At 43.0% G+C, this 21,120-nt stretch overlaps 1 protein-coding gene across 1 annotated transcript; it reads left to right on the forward strand.

Moving 5' to 3' along the window:
* The first annotated feature begins 520 nt into the window (after window positions 1–520).
* STK16 (serine/threonine kinase 16) lies at window positions 521–11,593 on the forward strand. Its single transcript, XM_088472402.1, has 8 exons — window positions 521–671; window positions 1,617–1,726; window positions 7,497–7,716; window positions 8,322–8,455; window positions 9,293–9,413; window positions 10,159–10,254; window positions 10,348–10,469; window positions 10,999–11,593. The coding sequence occupies exons 2-8, from the start codon at window positions 1,641–1,643 to the stop codon at window positions 11,135–11,137; spliced, it is 918 nt and encodes a 305-aa protein (XP_088328528.1). The 5' UTR covers window positions 521–671; window positions 1,617–1,640; the 3' UTR covers window positions 11,138–11,593.
* The last annotated feature ends 9,527 nt before the right edge of the window (window positions 11,594–21,120 follow it).

Consider the following 21,120-nt stretch of genomic DNA (forward strand, 5'->3'; position numbering starts at 1 on the left):
GCGCCTTACCCAGCTTTTACCAGTCTCTAAACTAGGTAGGAACAGGTACTCCTACCACAGGCGCAGCACTCTTACACCCCCTACCCCCATACCTCCAGATACACGCACATCCCCTCCCCCCACCTCTCTTCCCCCCCCATTACTCTTTCCCTCTCCCTCCTGCCTCAATCCACCCCCACAGTCATATCAATGAGCGCGGTTCACCACCCTTTATTCACGAATATAGTCTTGCAGCTGTCCTGCTAGGGCACAAGTTTCTATATTTTGGTGGACTGTATGGGCAGGAAACCGCACTTCTGCCCTCACTGACATCACTTCCAGGTACAGAATCTGAAGGGGAAATATACCTTATCAACCCAGCAGGTGCACAGGTGTATATATTACTCACTGACACATTTGAAAAGATCCATAGGTGTAGCTAATTATTTCACTTGTAGTTGTAGTATCATCCAGTCACCACAAGGAGCTGGCACACAGCTTTGGGTAACCTAGTAACGCTGGTCATATGACCTCCTGGGAACGGAGGCGCCTTTCCATTACGTCATCTCTCGGCGCCGCCAGCTGATTGTCCTGAGCGCTGATTCCGGAATGAGCTGCTGCTGCTGCTGTGTTGGCATCGCCGGGTCCCGGGTTGAGGATCCCTGTGACTCGCTAGAGCGCTCAGTACCGCGGTAACTCCCCTCGCTGTTCCGTGATCTGAATGAATGAACAGAGCATTAGCTGTTCCTCCAATAGGCCCAGTGTATATATTGTATTTCCAGCCGGCTGCCGGTAACATCCTGGCCACAGCTTCATCATGCACCATCTCCTATATGATTTATATCATTAGAGGGAATGAGAAGCTTTAGGTTACATTCATATTTTGCAGGGCAGTCCCCCAGTTTCAGTTCTTCCCTTCTCAGTAGATGAGTGGACGGGAGCCAGAGTGACTGGGCAGGGAAGCTGGATATTGGGCTGGCTGTAGGCTGAAATTTTATTATTGGAGCTTGTACCGAATCCTGGTGTCCTAACTCCCCTCCATTCACAAGATATGTCCCCAACTGCCCCCTCCCCCCTCATTACTGCCTCTGACATCTGCATCAACAGTTCTTTGGTTTGTTTTCCTTTGTGGAGGAGAGGAAAATATTCACACAATCTACAAATAGAATTTCCCATGTTTTCTGCCTAATGCTAAATATAATCCGAGAGCACTGTATCACATTTTTTGTACTATTATTATTTGCCTTTCTTACACCCTTTCAGTGTATAATTACCACTTCTGCCTCAGCTAGTTGCAGTGTAACTAATAACAATTCCTCCCTGCCAGATCCCTTAGATCAGGGAAAAGGGACAATGATGGCCCATGGGATGAGGGCTAGGCCGAGGTTTGTACATCTTTAGAGGCAGTATCATTATCAAAATGCTCATTGACTGGGACATAAAATATGGGTACAATTAAAGTGTTCCATTGAGGATGAGACATTTCCCCTAAAGTATAAAACACGTTTAGGACATGACTCTCAGTGATCCCTGACTATTGTATGTGGAGTGAACATTACTTAGTATTATTTGTTTAGCAAATTGTGCTCTATAGACGCTATATTTGAAGCTTAATATCCTTTTATGTTTTGTTACAGTGTCTGAAGCATGTATGAAGGGAGATGGGTGCTACTCTCTGCATCTGCTCACGGGGGGTCGTAACCATTGAAAACAAGCGCTACCTCTTTGTGCAGAAGCTGGGTGAGGGGTAAGTGAGCTTCAGCTGTCATAAGATTGTGGAATATGCTTCAGTGCAGTGTTGGACCTAGCGGAAGTGGTGAATGTGGGTGTACCACAGACTTCATGGTAGCCAGATGGGGTTTATGATATTGGCAACTGACATGCAACCGATCCGGATTAGCTGATGAGGACAAGCAGCGCTGAATCTCCCCTTTAGTAATTAGTCTGAATACTGAAAGCATATTGGATCTTCAAATTAAAAGTGATTAGTCCATCTGGACTCAATGAGCGGTGTAACCTCTCTTGCTAGCAGGCCAGATGTACTAAGCTCTCAAAAGTGATAAACTGGAGAGTCATAAACCACCAGCCAATCAGCTCCCAAAAATAATTTTTCAAACACAGCCTGTAACATGACAGTTGGGAGCTGAGGGGCTAGTTGTTTATCACTCTCCACTTTATCACTTTTTAGAGATTAGTACATCTCCCTCGCTTTCTCTAAAATATTGACTTTTGAATGCTACCATTATGCTGACAACGTAATCATTCTAATATGAACTTTTTGATTGCCTGGTTCCCCAGGATGGAATCGGTATGTAATGCTGGCGGCTGTTTAGCCACCGCATCAAATACTGACAGCGGCTGCCCGGTGGGTCGAAATCCCGACAGTTGAAGGTAAGTAACCTAACCCTCTCCCCTCCCTAACCCTCCCTTAGGGGTGTATAAGAAAGGGTCCTGGACTGTACACCCTGAATATATATATTGGGAGGTGCTACCTGTTGAGACTATTATTGTAGGCACAGAAACAGACAGATCACAGGTGCACAACTCCAAATTACTTATTATATATAAATACATTATGCAATAAATAGAGGTTTTTATCATAATCATGGCCAAGGTTATGGGCCTACCCACCATATCCAGGTAACCTCTGTAGGGTAGGTCCCTAACCTCCTGGGGTTCAAAACCAGAGAGCAGGACACCCCCAAACCAGCTCAGCCGAGCAGGGCCGCCATCAGGGGGGGACTGCCGGTACTCTAGTACCGGGCCCGGAGAGAGAGGGGGCCCGGCTGACAACGGCAAGAAATGCATCGGGCGGCTGGCATGGAGAAAGAGCATCAGCGGCGGTGCTGCTGTGGCATTTGATCTATGGACTGGAGCTAGCCGCGGCAACCAACCAGGAGCAGCAACTCCTGATAAGCCAATCGGGAACGGCTGCTCCTGATTGGCTGCCGTTCCGCGAGCCAATCAGGAGCAGCAGCTCCTGATCAGCCAATCAGGAGCCGCGGATGCTGTTCCGCGAGCTGTGATTGGCTCGCGGCCGGCTCCATTAGATCAAATGCTACAGCGCCGCTGATACTCGTGGCCGGCTCCAGTGTTGAATGCCACAGCGATTATGCTCTTTCGTTCTCTCTGCCTGCCGCCTGGTGCACTCCTTGCAGTTGCCAGCCGGGCCCCCTCTCTCTCAGGACAAAAGAATGAAGAAAGCGGGTATGCTGACCCTGCCCTGTGTCCTCCTCTCTCTTGTCCAGCTAGTCTTCCTTGCACTGTACCCCCGGGTACAGCCAGCCTTTCCTGCAGCCCCCCCCCACAGTACAGCCAGCCTTTCCTGCAGCCCCCACAGTCCAGCCAGCCTTTCCTGCACCCCCCCCAGTTCAGCCTGCCTTGCCCTGCCCCTCCCCCAGTCCAGCCAGCCTGCTAAGTCCAGTCAGCCTGCCTTTCCTGCCCCTCCCCCAGTCAAGCCAGCCTTCCCTATGCCCCCCCAGTCCAGCCAGCCTGCCTTGCCCCTACCCCAGTCCAGCCAGTCTTCCCTGTGCCCCCTCCTAGCCTAGCCAGCCTGTATTACCTGCCCCAGTCCGGCCAGCCTTCCCTGCAACCCCCCCCCCTTGTCCAGTCAGCCTTCCTGTCTTCTCTGCCTCTCCCTTACTGTCCTTTGCCCCCCTAGTCCAACCAGCCTTCCCTGCCCTTTGCCACCCCAGTCCACCCATCACAGCCCAGTGCCCCCGTGTCCAGTCTTCCCTGCCCTATCCCACCCCACTGCCCACTCCACCATGCGTAGCCTTCCCTGGTTTACCCACCATTTGAGGCAACAACCCTGATATAGCTCCGCCCACATTATCCACAGCTCCGCTCAACTGTGACCTATACCTGGGGGGGGGGGGGGGGCGCCTGCCTACTTTGTTGGTACCGGGCCCCAGAATTTCTGATGGCAGCCCTGCAGCCGAGCCACCCCAGGGCATCGCTCTAATGAGAAAAGTGAAGGTAACGTTACTACCTCACAGCACTGAGGACGTTGGTTCGATACCCACTATGGCCCTAACTGTGTGGAGTTTGTGTATTCTCCCTGTGCTTGTGTGGGTTTCCTCCGGGTGCTCCGGTTTCCTCCCACACTCCAAAAATACACTGGTAGGTTAATTGGCTCCTAACAAAAATGATCCCTAGTGTATATAATTTGTAGGACTTTTTCTAAAATTGTGCCTATTATTAGTGTGCATTTACAGTAACAGATGAGAGCCGCCCTGTCCCCTGTCCACCATATAGGGAACATTATCTGTACATATATTTTCAGTATACCTCAGTATTAAAATTCCAATGCCTGGAGGTATACCTTTAGTTTCTATGACAGTATAATGTGTGACTGTCATATTATTGACCAATATTTAACCTGCCATTGACTTTGCAATGCAAAATTAAAATGCACAGGGACACTGGTGCTGTCATTGATTGCAGGTGCTGTGTGAGACTCGGACGCTAACATTTGTAAAAAACACAAATGGTCCAGTACAAGCGAGCCAGGCCATGCTTCACGCCATGCATCGTTGTGCTTAATATGTGACTTTGTATCAGTTAATTTGCAACAAACATACTAATCCTAGTGCCTAGTACACTGTAAGCAACTTTGTGGTTAGGATGCTAATAAGAAGCTAAATGTATGGAAAATATTGACAGTCTGGAATAACTACCTGTGATTGGATGCCGGCGTCAAAAGGCTGGCGCCAGAATCCTGACAGCATTCAGTATCCCGACCACTGACATCTGGATAGTAGGTATTCGGTTCAGGTTTAGGGGTTAAGCATTAGGGGTGGGGCTAGGGTTAATCTTTGGGGGGGGGGGTTAGGTTTAAGATGCGGGGGGAGGGCTAGGTATAGGCTGTGGGCTGGGGGGGCAGGGTTAGGTTTAGGCTGCAGGGGGGAGGGTTAGGTTTAGGGGTAGTGTTAGAGTACTTACCTACAGATGTCAGTATTTCAAACCAGTCGGGATTCTGTGCGCCGGTATTGTGTGTGCCGGGATTCAGTACCCAACCCATTTGAGGATACATCAGTACACCATGAACACTAAAAGCTGTGTTCTGTGTAAAATAGGGAATGTTAGTTCCACATCTAACAATTTATGTTCAGCTGACCAACTCAGCCAGAGTCTTCCCCGTCTAGTCAGTCATACTCTATCACTCAGAAATTTAAACAGGTAATTACCCAGATGTATAATAACCGATGTGTTTGGTGGAGGTTATAACTTCAGAAACATATGCAGGTAATCCTCAAACCAGAAATATATCTCATGTCCAATATATGTGTGACAGCAACTGCCATATTTTACATTTCTGAGAAATGGTGTGATTAAACTAAACTTGACTTTTTGGATAGCGGGCCATCTTAGAATAGTTGTCATTGCTGAAGAGAAGGATGCACACAATATCGAACTCTAAGCAACATGTCATATTTGAGGCAATTACTCTGTGGGTAGCGTATGCAGCCTACTTAGGGCCGTATTCAATTAGAAGAGAAGAGCAGTTTTCGGCGATGACGTCATTTTCGCCAATTTCATTTATCCCCGTATTCAATTTCAGCGTCTTTTCACCGGTGCGATAACGCAATGTAATAGGCGAAAAAGTTTCGCCTATGAATACACGGCGGAAAAAAATGCAGAATTGGGGTTTCGGGGTTCAGAGATGCGGAAACTACCCTGTACACTTTGTACACCCCTTTTTTAACGCACATTGTGTAAAAAAAAAAAAAAAAAACGCCAAAAATACACAAAGGACACCCCAAAAAAGCACTTTGAAAAAATGGGTGAAAAAAAATCAAAGTGGGGGTACAAATTCAAAAACTAGCGAAATAGCCTTTTGCAAGTATGGGGGAGGTGTTTTTTGGATTGCAGGTGTTTGCTGAAAGTGTGTTTTTGGCGCTTTTTAATGCTTGACTTTAGCAACTTTAAAATATACTTGCACCCATTTTCATGTACCCCAAATTTGATGGGAATACTTATTCCCCCCCAAAGAGTTGTAAAATGCTATTCTTCACCACTTGCTCAAAGATGCTAAATAGCGCCTATTGAGACCATTTCAAAACCCCAAACACCTTCAGCAGAGCTATTTTGGGGTACCCATAGTGAACCCCCATGTCAGAGCATCTTTTGGCGGGTCCAGGCTGCTTTCCCCAAAAATGACAGCACTTTTCGCCTGTTTGCGTTTCGCCGGGTCCCATTTTCGCAGATTGGGAATTGAATACTGGGATAAGCGGGGACGCACGCGATAAGTTTCTGCCAGCTAAACCTCCGATCATGGCGAAAAGTCCGGCCTTGGACTTTTCGCTTCTAATTGAATACGGCCCTGAGTGTTAGCGATATCATTGAGGTATGAGGCATGAAATCACTTTTTGCAGCCTGTCTGTTCACTTGTAAATAGTGACATGAGTGAGGCTTAACGCACAAAATCACATTTTGCAGACTATCATTTCACTATAAAAGACTCTCATCAATGAGGCACAAAACACCTTGCTGCAGCCTGGCAGTTCATCGGGCACTAATGACATTAATGTCAGCATGTTGGCATTTGTTATAATAAAGTACAAGAGCCTCACATAAAAGCAGCTGACTGCTGTCCTATAGTTTCATGAGAAGTTAGAGGATACTGGCCCTGAAGAGCTTACATTCCATGGAGTACATGAAACATACAGAAATTAGGTAGGAGTATATAGATGTGGCCTGCTGCTATTCATGTCTCCGGTCACTTCTATGTACATCATCCTGATTGTTTATGTTAGGGGTGTGAAGTGATAGTTATACAAGATGTGTATAAATTATAATACCTGTCATTGCTAATTGTGACTTTGGGTTTGTCTCTTCTTTCATCTGTTTGTTAGTGAAATAATGAGACCATTTCCAACAAGATAATGAAGGGCGTAATACATATCAATGCATACTATAATAGCAGGAATTAGTATTGGTGTAAAAATGATTGTTTGAATTTTGGTTTCATGTGATTTCTTATTTATCCTGAGGGCACTTCATAGAAAATGGAATTGGACATGGAACAAATAAACTATTCTATACAGTTCTCATATAAAATGAAAACACCACTAAACATCCTGTACATTGATTTAGTATAGATAATCCTGAACATATTTGTATGTGTGTGTGTTCCTATGACATTGCATGTTATGAGATGTTACACATTACATAGTATGTGACCTATCGGAGTGCAAGTTATTGTCTATTCTATGTTAATGATCAGAGCGGTTCCCTGCAAGGTCTAACAATATGGCTTAGGCAAGGTCACATGCACATAGGGAAAGAACTTCTCCCTTATTCATGGCCTTATCTCAAATCTCATCCACCCTAACGACTTGTAAGCTCTGGTTGAGATAAATCTCATGGGTTTCTGTGCCATAATCCAGGATTGATGATGCATTCACTGTATATGGAGTCGGCATCTTGCAGATCGTGATGTAAGGAGTGTAAGAGGGACCACTGTTCTTATAAAGCTACATGAGCTGTTTTTCTTCTTCTTTCTTTCTTACCAGAGGATTTAGCTATGTAGATCTGTTTGAAGGGATACATGACGGCAAGTTCTATGCCGTGAAACGCATATTATGCCATGACCGGGAGGATCGGAAGGAAGCTCTGCATGAGGTGGAAATGCACCGGTTATTCAATCACCCTAATATCTTACGACTAGAGGCGCACAGCATGATAGAAAAGGGGCCTAAATGGGAGGCCTGGCTGCTGCTTCCCTTCGTTCAGGTAACGCTGTTCATTTCACATTTTCCTGCTTTTATGTATTATGACTGGGCTAGAACAACACACCTTTTCCCATGCATGGCATCTAGGGTGTGGTGTCTTTGTTTAGCTGTGTGTACATTGGCAAAGCTGTGACAGCAGTGCAATTAACACCTGGCCACGTGTTGTAACCTCTAGGAACACACTAGTATTATCATAACCATGTACAGGCAGATACAACAGTCATGTACATAATCTACTATGAGGGGGGAGGGATGGATGAGAGGGGTTGAAACACAACCCTGCCACCAGCAGGGTAAAACAGGCCAATGTAGTGCCCCACTGAATGTCCTTACTGGTAAAAATGAAAGTGTTATATACGATGCATTTTGTGATATTAACCAATATTTTTTAGAATGCAACCTAGTGATATCACTGTATGTAGGCAAATAATGACTTTTAATTAACCCTTAACACAAATACATTTTTGCTTTAATCGCCCTTTAAACTCTCCTAGTGTTCAGATCCTTAAAGTTAACGCATGGTGTCATTTCCTGGCATGCGATGTCCATCTTCCTGAGCTGAAGGGGGACACAATGACTGAAATATCCACTGTTCTGCATTCTCAGAGGGGGACGTTATGGAACGAGGTTGAATCCCTGCGAGATAAGAATACATTCCTGTCGGAGGAGAGGATTCTGTACATGTTACATGGCATATGTTTGGGACTGAGAGCTATTCATGACCAGGGATATGCTCACAGGTAACTCCTTCAAAGCCAAACTGAAAAAACTATGTGAGCCTTTTAAAACTCCTTGATTGAAGCATCAATTCATACATGTGAGAGCGAGAAAGGGGAGGGAGTAATAGTTGTTTAATTCCTGCTCATATTCATAATCTCAGCACTTTTCAAAAGTGTTCTGCAATGATGATTTCTCTCCAAGTTGGTTCTATTTTGCTTTATATGCGGGCAGCAAAGAAAAATAATAGAAATATGTCAGTAACAGGCCTTTTAATTTGTCAATGTTAGCGATTGACTAAAAATGTGGGATGACCTTCTCCAGAAATATACCAACGTGCAGTAAACAACTACTGTATATATTTTCTCACTAACTCCTTTGTCATTCAAGAAAATGTAGTTTACTCCCCTCTATCATATATCTGAATCCCCCCCCCAGCTTTGATTATTCTTAATACTGGGCCTGATTCAAAGTTGTATGCAAACTCGATGGTTTACAATACATACAACACCGATGTTTGCAAATCGGCGCATGCGATCATGTGCCAATCTATGGCAGCGGTCATAGTGCTCCCTAAACTGCAGCATCATTGGACTTGTTACAGCCAGGAAAGGGGCAGAGACTGCCACCGTGACATATAATGGGGGCGTGATGACCCTATTTTCTGGGAATGCAGAGGCAATTGGCTGTAGCTTCGCTGGCCTGGCAGTGTGAAATGTGACCCTGTAGCCAGATTTATACTTTTCTGTTAATCTTTAGAAATGACCGCTAACTAATTTGCCATTTTATTTATTTATGTCCCCTATAAAATTGCAGATTATCCTCTCCATGTTTTCTAATTGTGCTTTTGTTTTATTCAGAGATTTGAAACCCACCAATGTGCTGCTAGAAGAGGATGATAGACCTCTGCTAATGGATCTGGGGTCTATGAACCATGCACGTATTGAGGTGACGGGATCCAGACAGGCGATGGCAGTGCAGGTATAGCCCCAGGCGGCGCTGTGAGCCTCATTCTGTATTATTACTATCACACTGATATGTAAATCTGTATTCCTGCTGTGAGGAACTGTAATTACATGTGATCCTCTTGTCATAGTTTTACCTTTACATAATTGTTACGTAGCCCTGTCAAATCAACATCTCACTTATTTTATAGTGTCTCTATTCCTATGAATATATTTTTAATCTCTTGGGGTATATTTACTAAAGTGAGTTTTTAGAAGTGGAGATGTTGCCCAGAGCAACCAATCAGATTCTAGCTATTAACTTCTAGAAGGTGCTAGTTACATGTTAAGTAGAATCTGATTGGTTACTATGGGCAACATCTCCACTTCTAAAACCTCTCACTTTAGTAAATATACCCCCTAGTCTTTTTTTCTTGCCTCTCCCTAATGAAAGTGCAGCAGATTTTGCCTGCAGAAGTAGTTTGTTAAAAAGAGCAAACATAGTTTGCATGAACAATCTTCTGAATCAATGGCAAATAAAATTAATAGTATAGCAATTCAGACAATACTGACTGTTCATGTGGTGATTTTGCCTGATCAGAGTTGTGCTTGATTTAGTTATAAAGCATGAGGACAAATTGGCTAAATATCTGTTTTTTTACATTAATTAGGCCAAAAGACCATATGAGATATGGCCAACACTAAATGGGGGATCTCTGTCCCCAATATAATTTGACAATTTGCATCACCCAAAGCATCTCTCACCCTATTCTGTCTCCTAGGACTGGGCTGCACAACGATGTACCATCTCCTACCGGGCACCGGAGCTCTTCAATGTCAGCAGTAACTGTGTGATCGATGAAAGGACGGATATCTGGGTAGGAAATATTTGGAGGCCTCTCATTGTATTTCTTATACTATTCTATATGGGACCAGGCGGGATGTATTAATCTCACACGTTCTCTCCCTAGTCTCTTGGCTGTGTACTGTATTCCATGATGTTTGGGGAAGGTCCCTACGACATGATCTTCCAGAAAGGCGATAGTGTGGCTCTAGCTGTCCAGAATAATCTTTCAATCCCTGAAAATAGCAGGTAATATTAATACTTGTGTGTCTGGGCTCAGACATGTAAATCCTGTATCATGCTGTGTCTCATATGTAGATCTCATCAGTTCTGTTGTCTCTCCTGGCAGCGTCTTCCTTCTGTGCAGTGCAGTATGGGACTCAGAATCTAAATGGAAATGCACTACTTTTTTTTTTTTTTTCCAGGACCTTAATATAAAACGTAAAAAAATTGTTCATGCAGCATGTTATAGTATATGTATAGTTTGATCTGTCTGTTGCAGCTCTCTTTGTATTCTCAAGTTTTTTTATTCTTGTTCTGGATTGTTTCTTATTCTTTAATGCTATTCCGGATGCTGAATTCAAACTTTGAAAAGTAAAACATTTGAAAAGTAAAATGCTCTATTTGCAGAATTTTATATTCGTTTTAAAACAAAAAATGTGATTATTTTTGTTGCTGTTGCATCTGATTTTTTTTTTTTTTGACGGTCCAACTTTTTCCTAAAAGTCTTCAGTGGTAGCTGTCATGTTGAATATTTCCATTTGCGTCCATCTCGCAGGTACTCCCAGGAATTAAAGTTACTTCTCTCCTCCATGATGGTGGTTAATCACCTAGATAGGCCGTACATCTCCACAATACTCACCCAACTGGAGGCACTGCACCCTATGGCAGATGGACAGGCCACCACTAGGATATGACCCTAACCTGATGTGACCTCCCTCAAGTGCTGCTTGGAACAAACTACAGAGGACTCTCCTCCACAGGACCAGTGTCATACTGTGGAATAAACCATATGACATCAGGAGGAAGAGGTGGACTGTGAGACTTCGGGCCTGTGGTTTCTGTCTGAAACTGAACACTTTTTGTTGCTTTTTAAGGAATTCTGTTTTTATTTACAATGTTTTAAGAACATTTTAAACCATCACGCAGAGGTGAAGCTATCAGTTCACGCCATTCCATCACCTGGACAGGTGCTTTTCCTTTATCTTCAGGTGGTATAACCATTTTGTCTCCTAGAGGCTGTTAATCTCAGGCCAGTGTCCCATCTCTGACCTCTGGAGCATGATCCTATATGCTGTGTATGACCCTTCATGTTTTATCACACCTGTCCCTTTTAAGGGGATCTCATGATTAAAACTCATGTTTGGACTGTACATTTTATTCCCTGGTGGAAATATACTGTTGTCTTATTACCAGTCACACACGCTGCTGTTCATTTCTTCTACACAGTTTGAATTGGATAATATTATTTTGTACATTGTGTATTGTCTATTTGTTCATCACATGAAATGCAGAAGTCATCAGACCTGGACTATTGTAGGAAGCATTATCTAGGAGTTACCTTTCTAGATACTTGAATTCGGCCTACATCCGAGATGGTCACATTGTCCATGTTTTACCACTGAGTGGAACTTTCAGATTTACCCTACACTAGTTCTAGTGTAAAAAGGGCATAATGCAGAGTTGCAATTAAATTGGGAGCACATTGTCCCAAAGAAGTGTGCTCTGTCTGTATTCACCTATAAGATGAGTTGACCACATCTGCAACGCCTGGTTATCTGCTTCTTCTCATCAGTGCACACTTGTAACTGCTCTATACTGGGTGCAAAGAGTCCACCTGCAAACAGGCATACATGCTCTTATGTCCAGCTCTGCATAGCCTGCATTTGTGTCATCACAGCCTCATTGAATGCTCCATTAAATCCTAGTGTTGCCTTTTTGTACATGCAGAAATGATCATAATGCTTAGGTCTCGGTGCAATACTTGCATGCACTCATTTTCAGAGCATGTACAGTGCAGATTTACGCAAGAGATGCTCCGAAATGGGCATGTTTCAACCCCTCCCCTCCCCTAAATCAATGTTTTAAATTACATTGAAGAGACATACACTGGGCCGGTCTTTTCTGATTCATGACTGTAATTTAAAAGATTTATGTTTATTAGTGAATCAACATGGGTAATTATCACATAATCGTCATAATGAGAGCGTTAACACCCAACAACAAACAAGACTTCTAATGCAAGGTTATCACCTAGTCACTACAACCTGAAGGTTAAAGTCAGGTGCATTTCTCATGTAAACTCATTTTCCTCCATTAAACATCAAACTTTACACAGTGCTAGAACAATATTTATAGGAAATGATCTAGCACTTTTATGTGCAAGAGAGATGTAGGCACAATATTCATTAATACTCCTTTTACACCGACATAAAAATCCCGGGTTGATGCGCATCAACCCGTGATTTTTGTCAGTGTAAATGGATCCACCCGGGTCAAGGGACTCAAATCTGGTATTATGCACGGTTGGCCAATGGTCATTCTAGTGCCACTCTGCAGTGTAAACGGCGCGCTTCAGGTCACCATGACCCGGATCATGCCACCCGACTGACCGATTCAGTGGCACTTGAAGATGACGTCCTCTCCAAGTGTGTCCACTGCAATGCCTGAAGAGCTAGATCACTGCAGACCCAGCTCCGGTGTGAACGGCGCTGACTCAGGAATATCCGAGGTCGGCGCCGCAATATCAAAGGGTTCTGTGCAGGGTCTGATCCGGATTGGAACAGTGTTCCAACTCCCGGATCTGATCCGGCACTTTGATGTAAAAGAGGTATGAGTTACTTTGTCCATGTTAGCTAGCCTCTAGATCAGGGGTTCCCAACCACGGTCCTCAAGGCACACTATAACAGTCCAGGTTTTATGGATAGCCATACTTGAGCACAGGTGACTTAATTAGTGCGTCAGTTATTTTGATTGAACCATCTGTGCACAATCATGGATATCACTAAAACCAGGACTGTTAGTGTGCCTTGAGGACCGAGGTTGGGAATCACTGCTCTAGATATATGCATTTGAACTAGCCCTTTGGGTTAATGCACTGTTTAGATGGCTGTTTCTGTTAGTAGTTTAACTATTTAGATTTATTTTGACAATATATAGAAAAAAAAATTGCATCTACAATATACTGTACATATTAATATTTTGTTTTTAATAATATAGTTAATTTTGGTGTTCTCTAATTTAGAGATATGAACCAGTTAACCAAGTAAAACCTCTGATCCAAAATTTATTTAGAAACAAAAATGTAGTCATCTAGAACACTGCAACTTGCTAATGGCAAATCACAATTTTATTATGTCTTTTATCTTCAGATGATTCATTAATTTGGCAGCAAGTACCCTCCTGCAACCTTTACCATGATATATAAGAATTTTCACCATCACAGAGCTGTTTCCTTTGTGTTTCCCTGCTAAACAACAAAACTGCACTATACAATTAAACCACATCCAATATAGAGCTGTGTTGTATATCAGGACAATGAAAATAAAATCAGCCTGATTATACAAATACAAGGATGAAATGCCGAGAAGGGACTGAGACAGATATTCGATCTGTCGTACAATCTATCGTTTTGACGTGGATTGGAACGATATATCGTTCAGACCATATAGTGAGTACTTACGCCTGATTGCACAGATCGTTCATCGTATTGCCCATCTGCTGTGCTGCAATGCAGTATAGAACATCACACGTTCAAACAGCGCAATGTATCATTACATCGTGTTGTTCAGTCCGCTGGGTACACAATCTCATGGTATATACCCAGCTATAAAAGGAATATATTTGGTATGTTACAGGGGAACACGTAAAAGCCAGTAAAATTAACAAGTCATCAGAAGATGCCTCTAAATTACAAGCAGTATCTTTCCACTAAAATATTGCAAGCGCTAACTTTAAGCTGGCACAGTATCTCTCCTGGGTGCAGAAGAGGGGCACCTGGAAATGTTACACCATGAGTGTTGTAGTTCATAGTTTGTCCAGTGGCGTCACTATTGTCTCCCCATGCAATACGCAGCTGAAAATAAAAATAGTTTTAACAGCTTGAACCTGCAAATAGAAACTGTCCCCACCCTCCCCCAGAAAACATAGTTCCCACAGAGAAAGGTGCAGCTGTTCTATAGCAAAGTATACAGCAAATTATAAACCCTATAATATGTCTCACTTATCAGATAAGCAGGGTTGTTACCGATAAAGAGTCAAACACACCAACATCAGCCTCTGCCAGAACCATCGAGTGTGTAAACAGCTCTACAGTACATTGTGGTGACTCTTCCTATAATGAACACACACACAGTGCTCTTACTGCAGCACCCACACCTGGCTGTCAGTGTCCTTCTGCTCTGTCACAGCCTGGTATGCCTTCATGAGAGAGTTCCATGATGAACTTTTATGTAAAAGTGGAGTGTTTGAAAATTCTAGCTGCACCAATAACGATTTACTCTAGCTGTCCTTCCGTCCACTCTCATGGATGCATTCGGTCTGCAGCTTTGGTAAGATCTAGGGCAATATCACTAGGAGACAATTGGCCATTGTAGAACCTGCAGAAAAGATTGAAGTTTCTCCAAGGGTTGAGCACCTTACAGTATTTGCTCAGTGTGTCCCCACTTTTGAAGGAGGCAAGGATAAGACTACCTTTATTTGGGGGGGTATATTAGGTTCTAGAATAGCAAAATTCCCGCGCCTGCATGGTTTTTCCCGCAGGAGCAGGACTTTTCATTTTTTTGAGCGGCTGGAGGTTGTTTTTTTTTCTCGCAACCCTAGACCATGTCTTCTGCAGCAGCAGTGTATGTAGTATGTGAGCGTAAATATGAGTGTGTGTAAACCCCCTCCTGAGGCAGCAGCAGTGAAAACTACATCTCCCAGGAGCCCCTTGGCCTCCCAGAAGCCCTGACCAGTAAGTATCTCCTTTCTTTTTAATTGGATACAGCAGGTGTCAGGAGCACACATACCCGCAGTAAATTGGGTGCAAGGTTTTTTTGTTTTTTTTTTTACGATGAAAACCCTGTGCCCAATTGAATAACCCCCTAAATGTCCACAGAGAAGATTTTGCTACCTGTTCACTTGTGCATTTATAGGGCCTATTTATATTTGGTTGCAGTGGGGCAAAAAGTATTATGTATCACTGCAATAAGAAAGCATTTTCATGGGGAAAATTATCAAAACCCTCTTACTGGAACAATCAGGTGCACTCACACCTGTCTGCTGCCATTCCTGAGCAAGCTCTGCACTGGTGGTGCCCCGATCCCGTAGCTTAATCAACTTTAGGAGATGTTCCTGGCGTTTGCTGGACGTTCTTAGGTGCCCTGAAGCCTTCTTCACAACTATTGAACCTCTCTCCTTGATGATCCGATAAATGGTTGATTTAGGTGCAATCTTACTAGCAGCAATATCCTTGCCTGTGAAGCCCTTTTTGCGCTCCTTGCAGGTAACCATGGTTAACAGAAGAAGAACAATGATTTCAAGCTCCTCCTTTCTTTCTAAAGCTTCCAGTCTGTTGTTCTAACTCAATCAGCATGACAGAGTGATCTCCTGCCTTGTCCTCGTCAACATGCACACCTGTGTTACCAATAATCACAGACATGATGTGGCAGGGCTGAAATGCAGTGGAACTGTTTTTGTGATTAAGGGCCTGATTCAGAGCCGCTCGTTTGCACTGAGCAATGTTCGCACAACTGAGCTTGCGTACAGTTTGTAATACGCATGCGCGAACCAGTCAGTACGGCCGAAAATCGTTTGTTCGCTATATAGTGAATGCCTGCTACTTTGAGTGACAGGATGAGGCGTATGTGGGTGGTAACAGGGGAAGGTGCTTGAAAACGGGGAGTGGAATTCAGAACGCAGGCGTGCTTAAAGGTCAAAACAGGCGTTTTAAGGGTGTGCATAATTAAAACAGCAGCGTCACTGACCACGTCACCTGGTTGTTTTATAGTCAGAACTGCTCGCAATATAGTGGTAGGAAAAACCAACCACAAGAATAGCAAGCAGTTCATACACTGTTCGATGTACTCGATTAATCTAATAAATAGCGGACATGACGTATGGTGCGAGCGGCAAGGGGGCGTATTTTTCAAAATTTCGACCGCAAGTTTTGTTCGCTCGTTTAGACTTAGAGGCGTGAACAGACCGCAATGAGCGAACGGTTCATTTGAATAGCCACCCCTTGTTTTTGAACGAACGACCGCAAATAGCGAGCGGCTCTGAATGAGGTCCTGAGATCTTTTTCATGGCAAAGAGGGATTTTGCAATTCATCTGATCACTCTTCATGACATTCTGGAGTATATACAAATTGCCATCACAAAAACTGAAGCAGCAGACTTTGTGAAAATCAATACTTGTGTCATTCTCAAAACTTTTGGCCATGGCTGTACTGATACAAGAAGAGTGTTTATATCAAGGTAGTCATTATATCAAATTAAATTCGCAGTTCTAACTTATAAATGACTGCAGTGGAGTTTTGGACCACAGGCGAAAACTGAAGCCCATCTTTTCCTTGCTCGTTTCCTGTGAAGTCTTTTAAACCTGCACAGCTGTTGCTTGTTTCGATACAATATATTCACATATAAGCCATAATTATTGTGGTATCATCGAAGTACAGAGGAATTTGGAGATTGTACTCTCATGGAAGACCCATCCGATTTTATCAGGATGGTGCCATCAGTAAGGTCACATATCAGTGTACAGGAGATGAGGCCAAAGTCCCAACCACGGGGATGCTGGCGCTCAGAATTCCGGCACTGGAATCCTGACACCTGTTAGAATCCTGAAGGTAAGTAGCAGGGTTAGAAGTTATGGTTAGGCATTGGAGGTTAGGATCAGGTACCAGGGAGAGTTAGGGTAGGGAGAGGGTTAGGATACCAACCGACAGATGTCTGTACCCTAACCCTGTCGGGATGCCGGTGTCCAGATTATGACCACCAGGATCGCGATCACCTACGTCCCGTACCCAACCCGTCTACAGAAGTCAAGTAATTTCACTGGAGATTAGACATAGCAGAAGAGTTCCATGGTGACTTCTAATATAGGTCACTGTAAAAGATAGCACTACACTTTTTAAACTACAAGGATCTTAATGACTACTGAGGACATCAGAACTCACCAACTGTAAGTAATGTCATAAGAACTAATTAGATATTTATTAACATAACGTATATTGTATTATGAGGAGCCTTTGGGAGATCCCTACTGGATTGTATGCCAAGGCTAGGCACATACTTAAGAACTATGCAGTAGTTATAATACACAATCAGCTTTACTAAAGCAGGCCAGTGGTGGTGTTACCATAGCAACCAGATTTTAGCTATCATTTCTCTATTGCATTCTAGAAAATAATAAACAGGATCTGTTAAGTGGATGTATTGCCCATAGCAACCTGTCTGGCTTTGGTAAATATACCCCTCAGTAAGAATTGTGTATATTGTATTCTATTTAATTAAAACAATTATGAAACACTTTGAGCTTTATGAAGTAGCAGCTTTTGTTAGCCACTGCTTCCTGGTGGGTTGCAGGTGAAAATGTAATATGGCACTTGCAGTCAGTGTAAAGCATGCCGGGCTTTGCACTGACTGCTGGTGCAGTTTTAAATTTTCACTTACAACCCAGCGGGAAACCGTGGCTTACAAAAGCTGCCGCTTCGTAAATAAATCCCTTTATCTTGTTGGCAATTCAAAGTATGTATATTTTAAATTAAACGTTGGACACTTTTACAGTACAGGTTGAGTCTCCCATATCCAAATATTCCAAAATACGGAATTTTTTTTTAGCATGACCGAGATAGTGAAACCTTTGCTTTTTAATGGTTCAATGTACATAAACCTCATTTAAAGCACAAATTATTAAAAAATTGTATACAATTACCTTTAGGCTTTGTGTATATGAAACAAATGAATTTCATGTATGTACACAAACTTTGTCTGTGCTTAGATTTGGGTCCCTTTCCCAAGATATATCATTATATTATGCAAATATTCCAAAATACGGAATATTCCAATATCCAAAAAATATATATATACAGTAAGGTCCATAAATATTGGGACATTGACAGAATTTTCATATTTTGGCCTCTATTCACCACCACAATGGCTTTGAAATGAAACAAACAAGATGTGCTTTAACTGCAGACTTTCAGATTTAATTTGAGGGTAATTACATCCAAATCAGGTGAATGGTGTAGGAATTACAACAGTTTCTATATGTGCCTCCCACTTTTTAAGGGCCCAAAAGTAATGGGACTATCAACTCAAAAGCTATTTCATGGACAGGTGTGGGCTATTCCCTCGTTATTTCATTATCAATTAAGCAGGTAAAAGGTCTGGAGTTGATTCTAGGTGTGACATTTGCATTTGGAATCAGTTGCTGTCAACTCTCAATATAAGAGCCAAAGAGCTGTCAGTATCAGTGAAGCAAGCCATCATTAGGCTGAAAAATCAAAACAAACCCATCAGAGAGATCGCAAAAACATTAGGTGTGGCCAAATCAACTGTTTGGAACATTCTTAAAAAGAAAGAACGCACCGGAGAGCACAGCAACACCAAAAGACCTGGAAGACCACGGAAAACAACTGTGGTGAATGACAGAAGAATTATTTCCCCGGTGAAGAAAAACCCCTTCACAACAGTTGGCCAAATCAAGAACACTCTCCAGGACGTAGGTGTATATATGTCAAAGTCAACAATCAAGAGAAGACTTCACAAGAGTGAATATAGAGGGTTCACCACAAGATGTAAACCATTAGTGAGCCACAAAAACAGGAAGACCAGATTAGAGTTTGCCAAACCACATCTAAAGAAGCCATTACAGTTCTGGAACAACATCCTATGGACAGATGAGACAAAGATCAACTTGTACCAGAGTGATGGGAAGAGAAGAGAAGGAAAGGAACTGCTCATGATCCAAAACATACCACCTCATCAGTGAAGCATGGTGGTGGTAGTGTCATGGCGTGGCCATGTATGGCTGCCAATGGAACTGGTTCCCTTGTATTTATTGATGATGTGACTGCTGACAAAAGCAGCAGAATGAATTCTGAAGTGTTTCGGACAATATTATATGCTCATATTCAGTCAAATGCTTCAGAACTCATTGGACGGCGCATCACAGTGCAGATGGACAATGACCCGAAGCATACTGCAAAAGCAACCAAAGAGTTTAAGGCTAAAAAGTGTAATGTTATGCAATGGCCAAGTCAATCCCCTGACCTGAATCCGATTGAGCATGCATTTCACTTGATGAAGACAAAACTGAAGGGAAAATGCCCCAAGAACAAGCAGGAACTGAAGACATTTGCAGTAGAGGCCTGGCAGAGCATCACCAGGGATGAAACCCAGCGTCTCGGGGATGTCTATGCGTTCCAGACTTCAGGCTGTAATTGCCTGCAAAGGATTTGCAACAAAGTATTAAAAAGTGAAAGTTAGATTTAGGATTTTTTAGTTTGTCCCATTACTTTTGGCCCCTTAAAAAGTGGGAGGCACATATAGAAACCATTGTAATTCCTACACCGTTCACCTGATTTGGATGTAATTACCCTCAAATTAAATCTGAAAGTCTGCAGTTAAAGCACATCTTGTTTGTTTCATTTCAAAGCCGTTGTGGTGGTGAATAGAGGCCAAAACATGAAATTCTGTCAATGTCCCAATATTTATGCACCCGACTGTATAATATAATATATATATATATATATATACACACACACACTAGTTATAGTTCTATTGCTTTGCATAGGGGCCCTGTCACGGGAGTGGCCCCCACGACCAGCAACGCTATACAGACTGGTGGCAGCAATGTCTTCACCCACCACTCACACCAATGTCACTGTGTGCCCTGTGCACAGACTGCTATGTAGCCTACTCTATTGAAGTGAACACGAGCCCAAAGCACATCTCCCTCCACCCCTTAACGCCCACCGCTTGGTGCCATACCTATCTCTTGCATTGATGAGGTCAATAAATGTTTTTGTCATTGTTCAGCTTTAACTTGACGGATCAAGCTGAAACAAAGTGCAGATTATTTCTAGGAGTTTCCACTACAAAATGATGCAGTTTTGCTGAAAATCGGTTCAGTAGTTTTCTGTGCCCACTTGGAACAGACAATGTTCTTATAATATTAGTATAGATCTATCTATCCATCCATCCCCTTTGGGGATTTTAAGCTGCACTACTACATAGTAAAATCTATTAAGTCCCCTTTCCACTGACTGGAGACCTACTCAGCTGTTATTCCTGGTCTCCTCCATTCCTCTTGCAGTTCCCATGGCTTTAGCTATGTTGTAATGCAGCTTTAAACTCTAGCTCCTTATTCCCACATAAAACTCACTTCAACCACCCCAACACCATGTGATGACTATCCCCTTAAACCATAGTTCCACATCTCATACATAATAGTGGGGAGTTGTGTGGGAAGGATTCAGTGAGAACATGTAAGCACTAAAGGAGAACACCATTCTTCCTCCATGAAACTGATCCCATCACAGCCACATCTGATATGTGATGCGATAAGTAGCCTTTCACATTTCTGACCCTCCCCTGTGTCTATTTCGGGCGGTCACCCTTTCCCTCATCTGCTGCATCTCTGACATGTGTGTAAGCTCCAATGACTCTGCGTTCCTATACTTGGCTTCCAGCTCTCATCTGAAGTCAAGTTTTTACAATGACCCACTCTTCTGGGTGAAGGGAAATGCTGGTGGATATGTTGAAGAAAAGAGTAACAGCCATATAATTAGATACAGTTGAGGTGCATTAAGTGCTGGAATGCTACTACAGAGCAATAGTAATATTGTGCATTTCATTAGACTACATGCTGTTACCTTGGTCACATAGTCTAATAAAAAGAGTTAGATTCGCAATG

The sequence above is a fragment of the Taudactylus pleione genome, unplaced genomic scaffold, assembly GCF_031769625.1.
Source record: "Taudactylus pleione unplaced genomic scaffold, aTauple2 ptg000122l, whole genome shotgun sequence".
NCBI lineage: Eukaryota > Metazoa > Chordata > Amphibia > Anura > Myobatrachidae > Taudactylus > Taudactylus pleione.

What these genes read in the sequence shown, in the direction of transcription:
- STK16 (XM_088472402.1), top strand. Translation starts at nt 1,641, where the DNA reads ATGGGTGCTACTCTCTGCATCTGCTCACGGGGGGTCGTAACCATTGAA. An exon ending in GTGCAGAAGCTGGGTGAGGG is followed by an intron (nt 1,727 to 7,496) that starts GTAAGTGAGCTT and finishes CTTTCTTACCAG; the next exon opens with AGGATTTAGCTATGTAGATC. An exon ending in GACCAGGGATATGCTCACAG is followed by an intron (nt 8,456 to 9,292) that starts GTAACTCCTTCA and finishes TGTTTTATTCAG; the next exon opens with AGATTTGAAACCCACCAATG.